At 36.4% G+C, this 19,113-nt stretch overlaps 1 protein-coding gene and 1 long non-coding RNA gene across 4 annotated transcripts; both read right to left on the bottom strand.

Moving 5' to 3' along the window:
- Positions 1 to 530: 530 nt before the first annotated feature.
- On the bottom strand, positions 531 to 2,994 carry LOC134664148 (uncharacterized). 2 transcript variants are annotated; one of them, XR_010098215.1, is made up of 3 exons: positions 2,909 to 2,994; positions 1,116 to 1,302; positions 531 to 679 (listed from the first exon to the last, which is right to left on the bottom strand). It is a non-coding gene; the product is annotated as an uncharacterized LOC134664148 (long non-coding RNA). The 2 variants fall into 2 exon arrangements; XR_010098214.1 differs by lacking the exon at positions 2,909 to 2,994 and having other exon boundaries at positions 1,116 to 1,606.
- Positions 2,995 to 5,602: 2,608 nt separating this feature from the next.
- On the bottom strand, positions 5,603 to 17,507 carry LOC134663798 (CDK5 and ABL1 enzyme substrate 2). 2 transcript variants are annotated; one of them, XM_063520302.1, is made up of 9 exons: positions 17,086 to 17,507; positions 16,716 to 16,843; positions 15,905 to 16,091; positions 15,288 to 15,551; positions 14,532 to 14,567; positions 13,044 to 13,158; positions 11,501 to 11,691; positions 10,290 to 10,497; positions 5,603 to 9,481 (listed from the first exon to the last, which is right to left on the bottom strand). In XM_063520302.1, the coding sequence occupies exons 1-9, from the start codon at positions 17,403 to 17,405 to the stop codon at positions 9,341 to 9,343; spliced, it is 1,590 nt and encodes a 529-aa protein (XP_063376372.1). In that variant the 5' UTR covers positions 17,406 to 17,507; the 3' UTR covers positions 5,603 to 9,340. The 2 variants fall into 2 exon arrangements, with proteins under 2 accessions (XP_063376372.1, XP_063376373.1); XM_063520303.1 differs by lacking the exon at positions 14,532 to 14,567.
- Positions 17,508 to 19,113: the final 1,606 nt, after the last annotated feature.

Here is a 19,113-nt window from a genome sequence, read left to right as displayed (position 1 = left end):
CTATAATTCCTACTACACAAAATGTGACCAGCCCAAGATTTTTTGATTTTCCCGCCAAACATTTGTGTAAAATTTCAGTAGCCAAACTCTATACCTATATATTTCGGGGATCGCGGAAACGGGTCGATGAAATTTGCTATAGGTTTATGGGGGTTTTCGGGGGCGAAAAATGTTTGGTTATTTTAAAAAGGTATATACAACTATGAGTGACTCAGGTGACCGTAAATATGTCAACGACTGTAACGATTTATCCACATGTAGGTAAAAGTCATAGAGAAGACTAATAATTTTCATCCTTTTTCCGAACAGACTCTATTAGGTACCTTTTCCTTTACCCTTCTTTGCAGAAAATGACCAGCGAAAATGTAGATGTAGAGACAATAATCGCTTTACTTGTAAGCGTGTCTGTATTTTATTACTAAAATAATAAATAAATATACTTAACGAACTTTCTACAGGAAATGTAGGCATAACAACAATTAGGAAATTAACCTAGATAGTCATCTGTCTAATGACAAGAGATAATGTCGTTAAGTTTGAAATTGGTGTATTTTAACAAGGAATTTTATTTTGTTTTTAATCTTAGATCTTTTTTGGTCTCGATGGAAAATCCCGTGTCTTCCGTATCCATAACTGCTCTTCGCATTTTCATGATATTCTTCGTTCATCAAATTGCGACCTATGGCAGAATAAAAAAGGTTATTAGTAATAGTAACAGTAGTAGGGTATGAAAATAAAGTAGGTACCTACTAGTTAAAGTGAAAGAAACATAGCGCAATCACTAATAAATAAGGGTATTTTTATGCAGATGATTTTGGTTATGCCGCACCGATCACGGATTCAATAAAAAATAGTTTTTACTCGTCATTTGCTAAACAAAGGCATTATTTTTACGCATAACGTACGGATTCGTACAGCGCCATCTCGTTTAGCTGCCTAACTTGAAGCATAAATAATGTCTGGGACATTAAGTTTACACGTCTTACGCAATCAATCGATATTTTTGACTTTTTTCTGTAGGTACCTACAAAAAAAAAGAACCTACTTAAATATAAGATAGTTAGAAAATAGCAAGTGACATACAGTTTACATATCATTAATATCATTATCATTACCCCAGTTCCATAATTTCCAAGGCCGCCAGAATTGCCAGATCGATGAGTCTTCGTTCAAGTCAACTTCGGAGTAATTATCGGAGGGCGCAATAACTGCTTCGAGATGTGCTCCCTTTTTTGGCGTAGATTCTTCAACTCCCCAAGAATAATTTAATATTAGGCCGAGTGAGCAATATAACACCAGTACCTAATCAATAAAAATATATTCCATTAGGTAGGTATGGTAGATACCTACGGATTTCGCAAAGCAAGTTCTCCACCGTACCGTACTTAATCGAAATACCGTCAAATTTTACATTATTAACTAGAGACACACAACACATCTATTTCGCTATCTGGGCATATATATCGAACTCTAATATCTTAAGTATATAGTTAATAATGTAAAACGTGGAAGATATTGCGATTAGTTGAAATTTCCCCGCAGTTGAAATTGGCCCCCTGCACCTTATTCCGAATTTCCTTCGAGGAAACGGAAATGTGTATTTATATAATAGCAGATTGTTAAACAAGGGTTGAAAGTGACCCATTGCATCTAAGAGATTTTGGCGCTCGAACGAAGAGTGAATTACTTAAAGCTATTTTTTAGGGTTCCGTAGTCAACTACGAACCATATTTCGCCATGTCCGTCCGAGGCATGCTCTATGCTAGAAAACTGCAATTTGGCAGGGATGTATAGGTAATTAAAATTAGAATACCTACATCTGAAAGACGTCTAAAAAAAGTTTTCTTAGTCCCCATGTAGTCCCCTCATGTAATAGACATTCTTCACTTAACGTAAGGTAATACCTATACAGAGTGTGATATTTATTTAGATAAGACATTTGATGATCATTAAAAATATCATAAAGATTAATATTATACAGTATATGTATATGTATAAATTAATTAAGCATATGCAAATAGTTTTGTACCTAACTTATTATACTATTGAGTTTTGTAAATCGTACAATACGCCAGAAAGAGCTTTGCTTTTTTATCTAATACTCTCAATTCTTGTCAGTCATGTCATGTAAAAAGGATTCCTTAACTAGGTACTTAGTACAGTCAGCATCCACAGTGCAGAGGCACGTTTGTTAACATAGAAATAAAATTTGGCCGTGATATTTGGCCGCTTTAGCTATCACTTTCTGTATAATGCTGACTGTACAAATATATATAAATATATTTCTGCATTAAAAAAAAACATTTCATCGTACATAAATAAATGCAATCTGTGAAAATAGACCAAATTTGTACTAAATTATCTATAATAGCACAAATAAAATAGCCTACCTATCTATATGGATGTAGAAAAATTTAAACTTGATCCATTTTCACAGTGCAGTTTTCGTTCGCTTTGCTTATATACCTTTGAACACATCCTACATCGATCAGCTACAGACAACTTAACTCGTCTATTATAACGCGTGAATGGGCTGAAAATTGAATTTTCTTCACTTTTATTACCTTGCATAATCTGGAACGGATGTTTCAATACCTAACATGCATTGGTATAATTATATACGATAAGTGCAACTAGTGAATTTGTCAGTGAGGCAACGTGACAGTCATGATTACAGCGACCTATATATGTAAATCGATATTAATTACTTTGTTTACCGTTTTAACGAGGTGGATTAAAGCTTACGTTATACATTTGATTGATAGCTTGTTAAAATGTTCTTTCGAAATTAATGCATCGATTTCATGATGATTTCACGCACGAATTAGTAAGTAAGCACCTAATAGTGTTCACCATAAATCAGGTTCATACGGTTCATACATATATACATCTACCAATTTTCACTTACCTACGAGTATTATAGCGTTTATTTATTACACTTCCAATGCAACGAACTAATACGAGTAGTTAACACATTCCCTGCCAGACAAATAATTAAATGGTACCTATTTATACCGGGTGTGGCCTGTAACACGAGCAAATAATTAAAACATAGATTGTACTCCTCAAACGGTGACACTTTTGTTTAACAAATTTTAAAAATTATGAAGTATTTAGACTCCCTATTCTTCATACAAAATAAATATTATCTTCAATGGAGGCCATCGCTACGCCATATCATTGTGATTGATGTTGCTTGTGACGCCTTAAACATAACAGAATTCGCAATACATTGCGTCTTAGAATAAATTTTAAAGTGTATTAAAAATCAAACCACAAGTTATTTTTAAGTTGCTGAATAAATGTTGGTCAGTATGAGGAGTACAGCCTACGGTTTAATTTTGTTGCTCATATTACAGGTCACACCCTGTATATATTATATTACATTAATTATATATACCAAAAACAATGCAATATTTCATAGTTTTTGCTGGGTGGGTTGGCGAGGCCAGATAATGATAATGATCAACACATTAGTGTAGCTGTAGACCGAGCGTCCACTAGGCGGGCGCCAGGGCTGTGCCAACTTTCCATCCTGTTACTATTACCTACTTTGTTAGTTCTTAGTCTCGACACTAAATGTTGCATTTACAAATCAATTTTAATCTAGTAAAGCATTAAATAACGTTTTATTAGATAATTTTTGAAGAATTAGGTAATTAGAACAGATTAGGAATACGGTTTCCAGTCATCCATGGTCGTGGAAAAGTGGTGATATGATTTCTGAAATCAAATGCATGTTACATAATAACAACTTACGACTCGATTCACGAACAGAATTAGAGATTAATTAGATATGAAGTAGTAAAGATATGTGACATTCCCCGACAAAAGGCACCTTATGGCGGCTGGCGCTTACGCTATTATTAACGACAATGGTACTTTTTTCTGTGGAACCTCACATATCTTCACTATTTTATATCTAGTGAATATCTAATTCATTTCCCTAATCGCGGCGCCAGCCGCCATAAGGTACCTTTTGCAGTGGAACGTCACATATCTTTACTATTTCATATCTAGTGAGTCTCTAATTCATTACCCGAATCGAGCCGCGTATCACTTTAACGTTGCGGCAATGAACCAAGACCTTCACGTTTCATTGACTGCTTGTAAAGAATCTTGTAATATAGAAGCCTGGGGCAATTGATATGAGCGCTCCGCGCAACAATCGCGTGATGTTTACCTATATAGAGTTGTTTGTTCATTAAGCCACTTGAAGCCACTGTATAAATGCATTAGAGCTGCTCATAGTGCTCATGGTGAATAAAACCCAAAAATAACTACCTACTTACGAGTCATTCAGATAGTCACATATAATATAATTTACTAAGTGGTACAGTAAATATCTGTGCCTCCAGTGTAAAATGGTTAAACTCGAGTTTGTCCAAATTACAATTTTTGCCAGTAAAAGGTTTTATTTCATGAAACTACATCTTTTGTGCTGACACCCACTGCCCTATGACTTCTAATTGCTGAGATATCAATTGTGCAAAACGATTAAACTTTGCCAAAAATCACAACCATTATGTTCAAAACGATTTATTTTTATATAATCTCGTTTAAAAAATTTGTTACTTAAGAATCGTGTTACGAACGATGGTTAAAGTAAAGTTTAATCTTAGTGAATAAAATACATTTCAAGAAACATTTGGTGTAAAAAAATCAAAATTCACTTAGATCTATTTCAACTACCGAGTCTAGTTCGTGAATGACGGTAAAACTTTTTTTTTTATTATTCACAAACATTTTTTAAGACGTCATGATGTGTAAAGGGGTATAAATAATTTACTTTGACCGTTTTTCACCATCTAGTTTCGCTAAATTGAGTTAATGATTATGGTTAATGTTCACTTAGATTCCTTTCCATATATTTTTTTTAGTCGGTCAATGTTGTGCAAAACGGTGGAAGTCAAATATCAAAAAGAGAGTCCTGTAGAAGAAAAGACATCTAAAAGGCTGATTATGAAATAATTGTACATCAATTACAAAAAAAAAACAAAGATGGGGAAGTAAGACAAACAAGTACAACTGCCCTGTTGTCAGTACAACACTACTATAGTACAACAATACTCTGTTGAAATTGTGAATGGTTCAGTAACCATTAACAATTTCAACAGAGTAATTAAATATATTAAGTTACTCTTTAATTACATTGATATTATTCTTTTTGGTTTGTTTTTTTTTACCATCAATCTACAAAAAATGCAATATTTAGTTCCCAAAATGGTTTCTTTACACAATACAAAAGTTCAAAAAGATTTTAGCAACACTAGAGAAAGTGCAGTTTAACCTTTTCATACATTCATAATTTTTGTGAAAAGGGATATAAGTTGTTTTTGAAAGCCAATATTTCCGTTACTTTCACATAAGCCAGGTTAATTTAAATGACAAATTACAATTCACGACTCAAACTATCTAAACTAAAAACAAAAACCTAATTTTTTTAGAAACAATGCAGAGAAAACACGGTTTGAAACGTTTTTCGGCCATACTGAAAAATTTCATTTTTTGAGTTTAACCCTTTTACACTGGAGGCACAGATATGATTTTAAAAAAATCTTATAGGTCACAGAAGAAATATAGGTGAAAGAAAAAAGATGTATGATCAGAATTAAAATTATATTATAACATACATATTTTTAAAAATCCTTTTTTACGTGGCTTAATTCAATTTTGCACAAACTTAATTATTAACAGAAACACAAATGCATATTTATCAATAACCAATTTACAAATATTTAACACATCTTCAATAAATTATAGATTTTTCCAGTGTATTTCTAATAATTTCACTTTTTATCACAGTTCCATAAACATTAGACATTACATATCTACTATTAAAATTGTAAGCTAGTTCAATATATAGTATGTAGTACTAAAATACCAATTCCAAGCTACTTGACTAGTTCTAGCCTTGGCACGGCGACAATCGCTATACATGAACCTTATACTATAAATTTTGAGCTTATTTTAGGCCTTGTTCTTCCAAAACGAAAAACATATCATTTTTTTTTTCAGAAGGTAAGGTTCGCCGGACGATATCAGCCTGTCAGTTGTTCGGAACTGTCACCTTTTGCGTTTAACTGACAGGCTGATATCGTCCGGCGACCTGGTAATCTGTGGGCACATTAAATATAAAGGTAGTAAAGCATAAAGTGACATAATCAAAGAAATAATATAAAGCAAAAAATACTACAAAATAGAGAGATAGTGAGAATTTCCAAGAGCGATAAAGGCAGATATTTAGGTTCTCGATGTTCGCGGTAGGTCCACTTTATAATTTACTACATGGCAAAGATTGATAAGTACATTACTTTAATACCGTGACAAGTAGGTACCTATACTATAAAATGGGTGAATTCAGTAGGACTTATAGTTACAAACGTCATCAAATATAAGCGTAGTTATTCGGTTATAAAATATTACAACATACACTCTTAATGCCATAACAAATGACACAAATAGGTAGGGCTAATAGGGAGGTATGTACAATAATGATACACCTGATCTGATGGCAACTGTACCTATTTCCAAGTTACCGAAAAAGGCCTGATGTGTATTCGGTTCAGAAAGTCGGGTAATTCTAAATATCACACATAATGCTATGATTTTTGAGTCCATTTTCGGGATCAGTACAATCTGAAGTCAAGTGGGGGACAGAAGGAAGACTTTAGACTATTTCTTTGACTATAAACCAATTTAGTTACATAGTTGAAAAATTCACCGTTACACTGGTAAATCCTGATTTGAAAATTGTAAAAAGTAGAATATTGTCAGCCAAGTTCATACATTGTTTTTGTATTTTATGCCTGTTTGTATGTAATGTTGATGTATGGTTTTGTTGTGTATTCGTTTTATATTAAGTGATGGAGGTTAGATTAAGTATTGTTTAATAAATGTAAGTGACATGTCAGGATTGATGAAATAAAAATATTTACTTTCAAAAAAAAAATTCATACATACACTGTGTTTTTTTTGATTTCCGTTAATTTCAGGGGTGCATTCCTGAGCTTAAATCAAGTAACTTTCTCAAAGACACCGATATTCTAATTAACTCCATTTCGGAGATAATCAATAATTTATTTTTATCCTATAAGGCCTCTACAAGCGTGTACACTTGCCTTAGGGCCAGTTTACATATTGATTAGTGTTTAGAATGAGTTCATGCATTTGCTACTAAACTTAAGTACAATCTCGGTCGATCGATGTTCGAAATGACATTGATATGTCACAGATTTCAATTGTTTGGTTTTGTTAAATGTAATGCCCGTGTTACAACAACGCTATATGCTACATTTAATTACTTTTTAAACAATTTTTTTTTCAATAATACCAAAAAAAAAATTTTTTTTATTGAAAATTAACTATGCCATTTAGTTCTCTTAAACGTACTTAATCATACCCCGAAGTTCACGGAATTCAATAAAAACACGGTGTATAATTGGGGAATATTTGCTTTGTCAAATGTTACCCCTCCTGTCCCCTGTTATTCCACTTGACTGTATTCGGAATTACTCTATTACACCGCCTTACGTCTACACATACATCATCCCCTGGGGCTATTTATAAATTACGTCATTCGATATTAGGGGGGGGGGGGTCTGGACATCGGATGATGGTAGCATGACGTAGGAGGAAACGGGGCAGCCCCTTACATTTACATTTAGCTAATGCCTTTCTAAATTTATAATTATTCTAATTAAGTATATACCTAGATAAAATTTGGTTGAGTACTAGGAAAACACTTAAAAACTAACTAAGGTTTACTCGGGTAATTCCGAATGTCGAAAACTGTCGGATAATTCCGAAAAGAGACTTTTATTATGATGGAATTAAGGGTGATTTTCATCTGAATTTCGGAATTATCCGACATTCGGTAGTACCCGAATACACCTTACTTATAACAAGTTAAACGGCAAGACCGAGTCGGACTCGCTTTTGTGTGCATCAGCTATTTAAATGTGTCATAGATTTTAGTTTAAATAGGTCTAACGAGAGCTTATATGCTGCCGCTCTAGGCAAGAAAAAGAATTGACAGCGTTTTACTAAGATGAAAAAACCGGCCAAGTGCCAGTCGGACTCCCGCACGAAGGGTTCCGTACAATTACGCAAAAAACGGCAAATAAATTACGTTTGTTGTATGGGAGCGCCACTTAAATATTTTTTATTCTGTTTTTAGTATTTGTTATAGCGGCAACAGAAATATGTAGTCTGTGAAAATCTCAACTGCCTAGCTATCACGGTTCATGAGATACAGCCTGGTGACAGACAGACGGACAGTGGAGTCTTAGTAATAGGGTCCCGTTTTTACCCTTTGGGTACGGAACCCTAAAAAGAGACTGTTTAGCAGAAAAGGTCCATTGAAATCACAGAAAAAAAATACTGTAGAAGACTAACGTACGTATAAAGCGTGTGGCTGCATGGTCTCTTTTGAAATGAGATAGTATGGCCCAGGTTTTGGCGACACCGGTTCTCATAGTAACTCAGGCTTAGTCGCTTCCCTAATTTTTTGTTTTCCGTAATTGAAATATAGCGAAAATAATGTACCTTTTATACCACATTAATTTCCTATATCTATTAAAATCTCACCTATAACTCCACACTCTTTGGTGCTACATGCATATCGATAATAAACTGTGGGACGATCTACATAAACACACAGCTGTAAAAGTACATACCCACTATATAAATGTAACTAATTCATTTATAAATATCTAGCGCACGAAAATATTCGAACACTACTTGCTTTCTTCCCACTGAGTTGCTTACGACAACTGGATTGACAACCAAGCGCCGTAGCCAAGTGGGAACACCTCATACAGCGGCCGTGTAACCGTGTACCCCTGCCGTGTAACCGCCACGAGACCGCGAACTCGAATTTCTCTTGTAAATATCCATCGGCATCTAATTCTAACTTGTGCAGTACACAATCACAGAAAACTCACATATCTTCGACGTACTAGTCGAACTAAATTCCGTTTGCTAATTTAAGGCTGAATTACACTAAACGTTTTTAATTTGCTAGTCTTTGTACGGTTATTCTTTCAAGAGCATTAATAACGGGACATTTTGTATGAAGATTACTATTACAGTGACTTTTTACTGTTGTTTTAAAGTTGTTCATATATTATGCATTTACCAAAATACGATGTATGAAAAGTTCCACACAAAATGACCCGATTTAATTGCGCCAACGCGTACTTACAATATAACTTTACGGCATGAGGTCATTGACACGTGTTGTAAAACTACTCCGCACTCAGTACTCCCTGCAGTACTTGTCAATGTCTCTGGCGGACAACCTGCGGCGGCGAGCGCGCGCGCACGGCAGCCGCCAAGGTCACGAGTCGTGCAGCAGCCGCTGGTAGTGCGGGAACACCTCGTACGGAGGCACGTGCAGACCGAACTCGAGCGCCACGAGGACCGCGAACTCGAATTTCATCAAGTCCTTTCTGTTCACTCTGAAGGTTGTTTCGATTCGCTGTTGAAGAGATAAATATGGAAAATTGATAAATAAAAATCGGTCAAGTGCGAGTTTGACTCGCGCAAGTAGGGTTCGGTACCCCACTTCAATATTTATTATATTTTGTTTTTAGTATTTGTTGTTAAAGCGGCAACAGAAATACATCATCTGTGAAAATTTCACCTGTTAACTGTTAGCTATCACGGTTCATGAGATAGAGCCTGGTGACAGACAGACGGACAGTGGATTATTAATAATAGGGTTTTTACCCTTTGGGTACGGAAATCTAAAAAAACCGGGCAAGTGCGAGTCGGACTCGCGCACGAAGGGTTCCGTACCATAATGCAAAAAAAACAAAAACAAAAAAAAGCAAAAAAAAAAACGGTCACCCATCCAAGTACTGACCCCTCCCGACGTTGCTTAACTTTGGTCAAAAATCACGTTTGTTGTATGGGAGCCCCATTTAAATCTTTATTTTATTCTGTTTTTAGTATTTGTTGTTATAGCGGCAACAGAAATACATCATCTGTGAAAATTTCAACTGTCACGGTTCGTGAGATACAGCCTGGTGACAGACGGACGGACGGACGGACGGACAGCGAAGTCTTAGTAATAGGGTCCCGTTTTACCCTTTGGGTACGGAACCCTAAAAAGAGCTTTGAACATAAGCAAAGGAATACTGGGACTTGTAAAATAGTAAGGCCGCGGATTGGTCGTAAGCGGCGCGCAGTGCGGCGAGCCGCAAGTCAAAGCCATTGCGCTCGAAGTGTATGAACGGCGACACGTAAATCAGCTAGCTAACACACGGTATAGAAAAAATAGTTACCTCAATTAAGGCCTTCAATGTTTCTCCCTTGACGTCATTTAGTTTAGCAGACAGCAACAAGCACGCGCCAGCACACAACTTTCTATTATCTTTCGTAATGAGATTCGCCAGAATCAACTTTTCGAAGTAGACGTACGCTTGAGCGACGGATAGCAAGTCGATGCCGCCACTGTCATGTTTCGCTATCTTGCGCATCTCCTTCTTAATGCTGTAAGAAAAAAAAAGGTACCTGAGAGATATCAATCAAGCAATCAAGTGTTATTAGATTTGAGTGTGTGTGAGCCAATTAAAAACTATAGTGTAGTTGTGTCGTAGTCTTGCTACCCCACACTAGCGTCTCCTGAGCGTCGGCGTCTAGTTAACTATATCGGCTCGGCTACGACATTACGCGACTGGCGATGGCGGCATCGACAACCATAGGTGGTCCGGAACGACAGGTCGGATCGCTGTGTCGCGCTTCAACCTATGGTTATCGCTGCCGCCGTCGCAAGATGCGCAATGTCGTGACCGAGCCGTATGGCTGCTACTCGACGCAACGTCGGTGCAGTTACGCAGTGACGCCATTTCCCATAGCGCTGACTAGACGCTGGCGCTCAACAGACATGAGTGTGGGGTGGCCCTAAGTTGTGTCCACACTTGCATCATGTAATGGCATCTCATCTCGTCGCATAACTTAGAAACGTATCGTATCGTGTACAAACAGCAACACTCCTAACTGTACACCTTGACCTTATTACAAACGTGGACCACCACGAACACGTGGACCTTATTACAAAAGGCATAAGGTCCACCGATACATACATACGATGATACCATGTTCTAAAGCGTCGCGTTTTGGATCATGATATGTATATAGGTGGAGCCGATTTTATTTACAATACCTATAGTTCATTTTTTAGCATTAGAAAGAAGGTAAGCGATCTTGACATGTCTTGTAATTGAAAAACGGTTTTTTAAAATCAGAAACTATTACTTATGAAAGCAGAAGAATATAAATGATCGTATTAGATTCATAATTGTTACATATTTGCCGTGATTTATTTATAAAACGTGTTTTTCAATTAAAAGATACATAAACATTGTTTACCTTTTATCTAATGCTAAAAAGAACGTTGAACGAATTGTATTTTGAAATTATTAATTTAAAAAATGTTTAGGTACAATTTTAAAAGTACAGGGAATCTGTGGTCGTGGATTATTCAAATGGTTACCTTCTCAATTTGCTAAGAGTCAGTTTGAGGTGAGGGAATTTCTCTCTGAATTTATCGTTGAGCTCCTTCTTGAGGTCTTGTGGACGGACGTAGTCGATGATGGAGGTCATGTAGGACGTGAAGGTGAGGAGCGTCCTGTGCTTGCCGGCGATCAGCTCGGGGTCGTCCAGCACGTTGGGACAGTACTGCACCTGGGACTGAAACATAACCATGAAACAATGTTTTCACACATTGTTTATACTCTGCCAAGCTAAACATTGGCCACAGCATTTTGACAGATGATTGGTATCGTCTTGGGTCGTCCCATTCGTTTTTCGTCAAGTTCTTAAATTAGTCCTATTCTGCTTTCGTCACGCATTCTACATTGAAAGCCACCGACGATTGTGATGAATGTAGAATGAGTGACGAAAGCAGAATAGGACTAATTTAAGAACTTGATGAAAAACGAATGGGACGACCCAAGACGATACCAGATGATTGTTGCAGCGACAGTTTATTAAGAAGAGGTCTGTGCGCCGTCGGAGATCGGAGGCGCGGCACACCTGCGATTCGCGTTTCACCTGCGATCTTTGTGGCAGGAAGTGACGCGCTGAGATTGGACTTTACAGCCATAGGCAAGCTACCTTGTTAAAAAAGGCGCGAAATTTCACAAACTGTATGGGAGATCTGTCCTTGCGGCCTACGTTTTTCAAATTTGCTAGCTAGGTATTTGTACTGAAAAAGCTGGCTTGCTAGATTATACGTTGTTATAAATTAAACGTATACTGCAAGAACAGTTTAGCACGTAAACAGATGCAAGCTCCAATGGCATGATTTGTCTTAATTTGTTACTTCAGGTAATTAAAAAAAAAAGACAATGGGCGAAAATTGCATGTCGAAGAATTTCCAATTATGTATGAACAAAAATAATACCTATTAGGACGCGTAAATTAGTGCAAAATATTGTAACAGCAGTTTTGATGGCTGATCATTTTGGAACGCGATCGCGATTATAAATTGTACAACGTTAGCGATTGATCACTTTAGACCAGGGATGTTGCGAATATTCGCAGCCGCATCCGCGGAACATCCGCATTATTTTCAACATGCGCATCTGCGGATGTCGACCATGTCGGTAACAGGAACTTATTAGCGGCGGCGCCGCCGGCGTAAGTGCTAGGTAATTTCGTCATTATATATAAAGAAATCGTCTAGATCGCGAAAAGTCAGCCAAGTTACTGTTTATTAAATAAAATGCACCTATATTCTTGCTCAAATACTAAACGTTTTGTTTTTTAATAATAAAGGATGCTGAAAATGTAATATTTGACGTTATTTAAGTACCAAATCTTGACATCCGCATCCGCATCCGCGGATGTGAGGCTTTAAATATCCGCATCCGCGGATGTCAAAAAATCTGCATCCGCAACATCCCTGCTTTAGACACCGTAATATGAATAGGGCGGTACATCATCATAATTCAACTATTCATACTTCCACATCATTCTGCACTACTTTATGCGTTTGCGTATGCCTCTGTCTATGTTAATAAGTAGGTACTTACATATTTTGGCGTCAGTAACGACGCTTCCTCCCAATCGAATGTTTTGTTATCGATTGTACTCAGAGGCGGCGACGCGGCCATTTGGGGCCTCTGCGATGACTCGTACGAGAAGCACCTGCAATTATTACCATCTTTAATAAAATATATACATAAAGGGAAAACATAGGTTAATCTTTACCCATGCGGACCCGGGACTAATTTATAATAATTATAATGCAACCAGGATAAGCAGTATATAATGTTATTACCCATGCGTTTAATAAAAGATGAAAGAAATACCTATTGCAATATGCATTATCTAGCATGAGCTGATTAAGATGCAGTTATTACTGAATCGCGATTAGAAAGGGATTGAGATAGCTGTCAATCCATATTGATTTTGACGTAAGTGTATGGAAATCTGTTATTTCTAATCCCTTTCTGATCGCGGCATGATAATATTAATATTATTTGATACGAGTACTAGACTAGGTGAGCAATTCTCAAAAAGTGTGTACATTTTGATCATGTCTTAGATATCTATAAAAATTGGTATGCTGGTAAAGTAGATGAACAACTTCCACCATATTTCCCAAAATGTCCCAGAAAGATTCTAAGAAACATTCCTTTTTTTGTTACCAGATTTCCTTACACATTTGGTGTAACACATAGTAGTGTTACAGCATGCACTACTGTTTTTATCTACTCAATCTATAAAGGTACCTAAACGGTAACAGCAGTGTTCTAATATTGTGTAAGAATACTTATAAGAATGTTGAGCTGCAAAAGTACATACCTACTGGAATTAATTCATATAGTGGGTATGCAATTTTGCAGTGCGTGTACATTATAATGGTGGTGTTATGCTACCAATGCTTTACATGCTGCTCTGCTGTCGTAGATAATGTATTTTATGCAACGTCACATAAAATGTTAATAAAATTCTCGCTTCTGTTATTATTAAACTCGCCTATGCCTCGTATTGTAACTTCTACTCTTCAGTTTTAAGAAATTTTGTTATGTGACGGTTGTATAAAATACATTACATGAGTATATAAATAAAAATAAATACTTCAAATTCAATTAAATTATATAACTTTACATGCATAATGATAAACATATGTATTTCAGCTTATATGATCCTGAAATATATCCTGAGTGGCATATATTAAACTTGATATATTAAAAGTAATTATATGTATTACTACCAAAATACCAATAGCTATAAGTAATCTAATTTTCTCTAAAAGGCACTTTATCACAGCATCTTTAGGCTCGTGCCGCCCAGCCATATGAATTTATTTATATTTTTAATTAGGTTGTATTTTATTTGTTCTAAAAATTCACGAGTCAAAAGAAAAGGTACTTTGTATGTTTTAATGAAGGTTCAAATTCCATTGAAACAGAGTGTACATCGTATTGTACATTGGGCGCCACGAGGGTATAGTAGTTTGAGCAAAATATGATTAGGTGTGCTGCATAGCTTAGGAGAAACATTTTATTGTTTACCATTTTTTATCCTTGTGCCTCGTCAATAACTTAGTTCTGAAATATAAATGGGTTAGTGATGAAATGAGGGATGCATGTGGGCGCTGAAATGTAACATCTAATCTGAAGTACAATCAAAAGCAACGACATCGGGTCACTTTGTATGGTAATTTCGGGATCGCGGCTCGTTTTATTATTTGTAATAAACTTTTACAATACTTAATGACTGTTTATAATGTGCAGTGTTTTGTGATATGTAATTAGGGTTGCCAGAACCGAATTTCTATTAATCGGGACTATGGTATTCGGGATTCCGTTCCCAATTTTTACAGTCATAAAGTTAACGTAAGTTTTCTAAATTGGATTAAACAGTTTTTTGGATAGCCATCGGAACGTCCCGAAAAATTCGGAACATCTGGTCGCCCTATATCGTCAGGTAATAATCAAAACTCACTAATTCCTCTAAAAACTTAAGAGTTTAAGAGCCATTGGAACCATGCTACTACCAATATAAGGTAAATTTTTTGTTTTTTATTATTTTGCAATCAGCAAGTTTTTTTTGTCACCTGACGGTATGTAATGCTCTAATGCTCATTTATAAACCACCATGATTCATAGACACAGATCAATTAAATTAAAAGAAAACATGATCATTCACATTTAAATTGTACATTAAAAAAAACCTAAAAGCATGGTAGTGTAGCAAGTTTTTGTGTCTAACTTGAGTCAAAACAGTGAACACTAAAATAAAATATATAAATGTAAAACTTGAATTACCTGGCAATGACATGAGGATGGCGATTCATCATCTTCCAACTAGCTTTGTCACTGAAGTCACCTTCATACATCTTCCGATACTGTTCTCTGGTACACACTCTGGATGGTACAAGCAATTTTGAATAGGAGATATCTTGACCGTTTTCCTCCTTTTCCAAACCAAGGAGATCGAAAGGATCCACACCATTGTCAGTAATGGCTGAGAGTGGTCTTGCGGAACCGGAAGTGTTGCGACGGCGGCCGCCATCTTTTCTGTGGTCAGAACTAAAAAAATAGTAAAATATTAAATGGACAGCCTTGGAAAACTTATAACATAATTGGAGCCGTATCCACAATATCCACATTAAGGCTTCTACAGATCTTGCAAATAGTATGCGATTTTAGATGGTTGCTGGCTAATTAGGAGCAACAAGTTCAATCAATCGATCAAATGCGGCAATGTATTGCAAATCAATGCGATTATCGGTGACGTTTGGAGAGGCCATTACGCACGACTAATCAGCGAATCTTACGCGAGTTTAGCTCGCGATAAACGTCTAAATTGCATACATTTGCATATGAAGGTTAAAGGTTTTACTGGAAACTCGGCTTTAAGAATTCCTTAACTGTATACATACCGAGGATTCCTGACAGTTTTCGAATATGGTATGGTACTGAATACAACACATGGCACACCTAAACCAGGTGCAAATGCCAGCCTTTCGTTTCTAAACGAAACCCCCTTGGTTAAGGGACGAATGCATCGCAACTCCTTTGTGTGAACCTGGTTTTCAGGGATGCACGTACTGCTTGTGCGGAAGCGACCTGAATAAAATGTTATTACATTAAAGTTCTGTCATTGACGTCTATCTCAGGACTGACTTTACGGGCAATAAGAATGGGGCATGACTGGGGCCAGTACATCAGTGTGACACTGCTACAACGCGATTGGTTGATGAGTTCGTATCACGCGCGTGATTGGTCGCAACTTTTGCGTTAGACTGCACAATTGCCTCAAATTTGTGAGTGACACTGCTGAACTAGTACCATTTTTAGTACCCATAAGGCCCGTCCTGAGTCCTATATGTCAATGAGTTCTATTATTTGGTGTAGGGCACACTGCACACTGGTTCCGCAATCTGCTAGCAACATATTGATTGTGCTGTGTGCAGGTTTGTCCGTAGTGTTTTGTGCTGAGAGAAGAAATTGGCTTCCTACCCTTATATTATTGGACAAAAAACAAAAGTGTTTACTGGTTCATCTTGGTCACTGGTGCCACTACATCACACTCAATGTCATGTGAATGTTATTTATCTACTAATATTGTCTGTTATCTATCATAGCATGGCACTTTATTATATAAACAACATTCCTTGTGTATATTTCAAATGGGTTATCAACTTATCACTTGTCTTGATTTTGATAAGATTATAAAGATAAGATAATTACCAAAATTCAAGCTTTCTGAACTGCTCTTATCATCAATATTGATGCCAGTAAGTGATGATAGGTGTACTTTCTTGGTCCTGGCTCCTGCAAGTTTCTCTTTGAATGACTCTTGATTCCCGGATGAACATCTTGAAAAAAAAAACAATAGACAAATAAGACAGTATAGCATGTGAGATGAAATGTCCTTTTTAAGAACAACAAGATTAAGCTGACAAAAATAAGCTATGCTTTGTTCTGTTAACTTGGTAGCTCTATGTACTGTAACTGCTTGACCTGAGTAAAATTCAAGAAACAAGTGTTGTACACAAATACAATACCAAACAAAAGTAATTTATAAAACACAATATGAAAAAATCTGCCTTTATCATACCTATCTCTAAACACATGATTGGTAACAGCTTTGACTGGAGTGATGCTAGTGTTGGGGTCGGAGTCCGAGCTCACGGAGTGGTTGTCGATGACGCGGTGCGCAGGGCTCTGCGGCGCTTTGCGGCGGACACTCTCGTGCCCTTTATCCTTTTCCACCCCATTTACCAGCTCAACGGTCTTGGTGTCCGATTTCTCGTTCTTCTTAACGACGTGACATAATTCCGTATCCTTGAACGTCCCATCCAGAGATATGTTCGACAGAAAAGTCACAGCGGCAAGACGTCTCCTTGCTTTTTCGTATTTATTACGATGGTTGGACATTTTTAATACTTATAACAATGACAGAACAACACTATTCATATATTAAACTCAATTTAGCGGCAACATCAACAGCGATATCCCATTAAAACTTCCTCAAACTTATAAACCTAATCGTATTACAAAACCACAGTATGTTATGTCTCTCCAGTTACGCGACCGTCACAACTGCTAATTAAAAACTACTTTATTCAATCTGAATAAAGCTCAAAGCTTGAATTTAGCGGTGGATTGGTCAATCAAATAATTCATAATTATTTTTGTCCTGAAACTAGACGATTCCGCAATTTCCGCAAATAAATTTGACATTTTAATATTCCATTCCATAGTTTGACAGTTATGGGGTTGCTGGTTAAGTATTTAAAAAAACGCAAAAAATGTGCTGTGAGGAGAAAGTGGAGAAACTCTGTAACATAGTAAATTATGCTATACCAAAAATCAGACCTGCATGAACGTTATAAATTATACCCGCACAGGGTCTTTGTTATAATATGTAATATACGCACTGTACCCGCGCGGACGTGTGTGAAACGTCGTTAAACATTCAACGAGCACCTATGCGCCATTTGCGGGAGTTAAAATAAATGCAGCTCTAGTGTATAAATTATAATGATTAAGTATTCATTATTAATGAATTCTGAACTGTTAGCTTTTACAAGTTTTCAAAAGCCTCATTAGCGAGCTGTAACCGTAACTGTTGCATGTACTGTAACCAAAAAACATAGTTAGTAACGACATTATTACTTCTACATTTTATTCTGAATTATTACAAGGTAAAATTATAGAACTTCAGAAAAAAATTACGTTGGCAACACAATTGCTGCCGAGCTATTCCAGGCATAGTTAAAAACGATGCGTTATAATGACACATCTTGTCAAATGCATGTTTTTGAACGAAAATCCTCTGACACAAGAATATTTCCAAACGTGATGTTGTTGTCAGTAAGTTTGACGTTTGTCACATAGACATAATATATATATAGACGGTGTCTCAGCGAGCTGTCACTGTTGCCACTTTTGTTTAGTGTACGATTAACAATGTGGCCCACGTTGCTGTAGCCATGTCGATAAAGTCATATCGATAAACTATCGACATTTCTTGCAATTTTAATTTTACTTCAAAGGCTTAACGATACCTAAAATGACCAAAAACGCTTTTATTCTTTATTGTGGTTATCAGATCACAATTTTATAGTCACGCCCCAGCAGGGAACCAAGGGAAAGTTCAGATATTTAATTAAAATACATAAATACCTCCTAAAATAGGTGTTCCGCAATAATTGAATTATATTATTATATTATAATATATTCATTATCCATTAGCATTTCAATTATGTTTATGTTTAACGAAGATATTGAAGCTTCAATTAATCGCTATTTCGTTCCGCTGTGTAGCGTTTATCGATATATAACATGATTAAAATCGACTTTTCACATCCCTAAAAGAGCACACATATACGCTTGTACGCACACATACACAGCCTGGGCGCATCAAGAAAGGCAACACTTGATTTGAAGTCCATCTTGTCAACAGTATGGTTGTCCTTTTTTGACAAACGGCATTTTAAAAGAGCGAGGAGAGAGAAATGATACTAGTTGCTGCGTCGTGAAAGAGAACAGAAAAGGTTGGGCCCTTGGTTTGTCACTCTTGTCATACAGATCTAATTCAATGAGAAAAGAGCTTCGTTTCAGTTTTCATCTCGAGCTCGAC

Source organism: Cydia fagiglandana, chromosome 4 (genome assembly GCF_963556715.1).
Source record: "Cydia fagiglandana chromosome 4, ilCydFagi1.1, whole genome shotgun sequence".
Lineage (NCBI taxonomy): Eukaryota > Metazoa > Arthropoda > Insecta > Lepidoptera > Tortricidae > Cydia > Cydia fagiglandana.
Note: the sequence above shows the minus strand (reverse complement) of the source record. Positions and strands in the feature narration are given on the sequence as shown.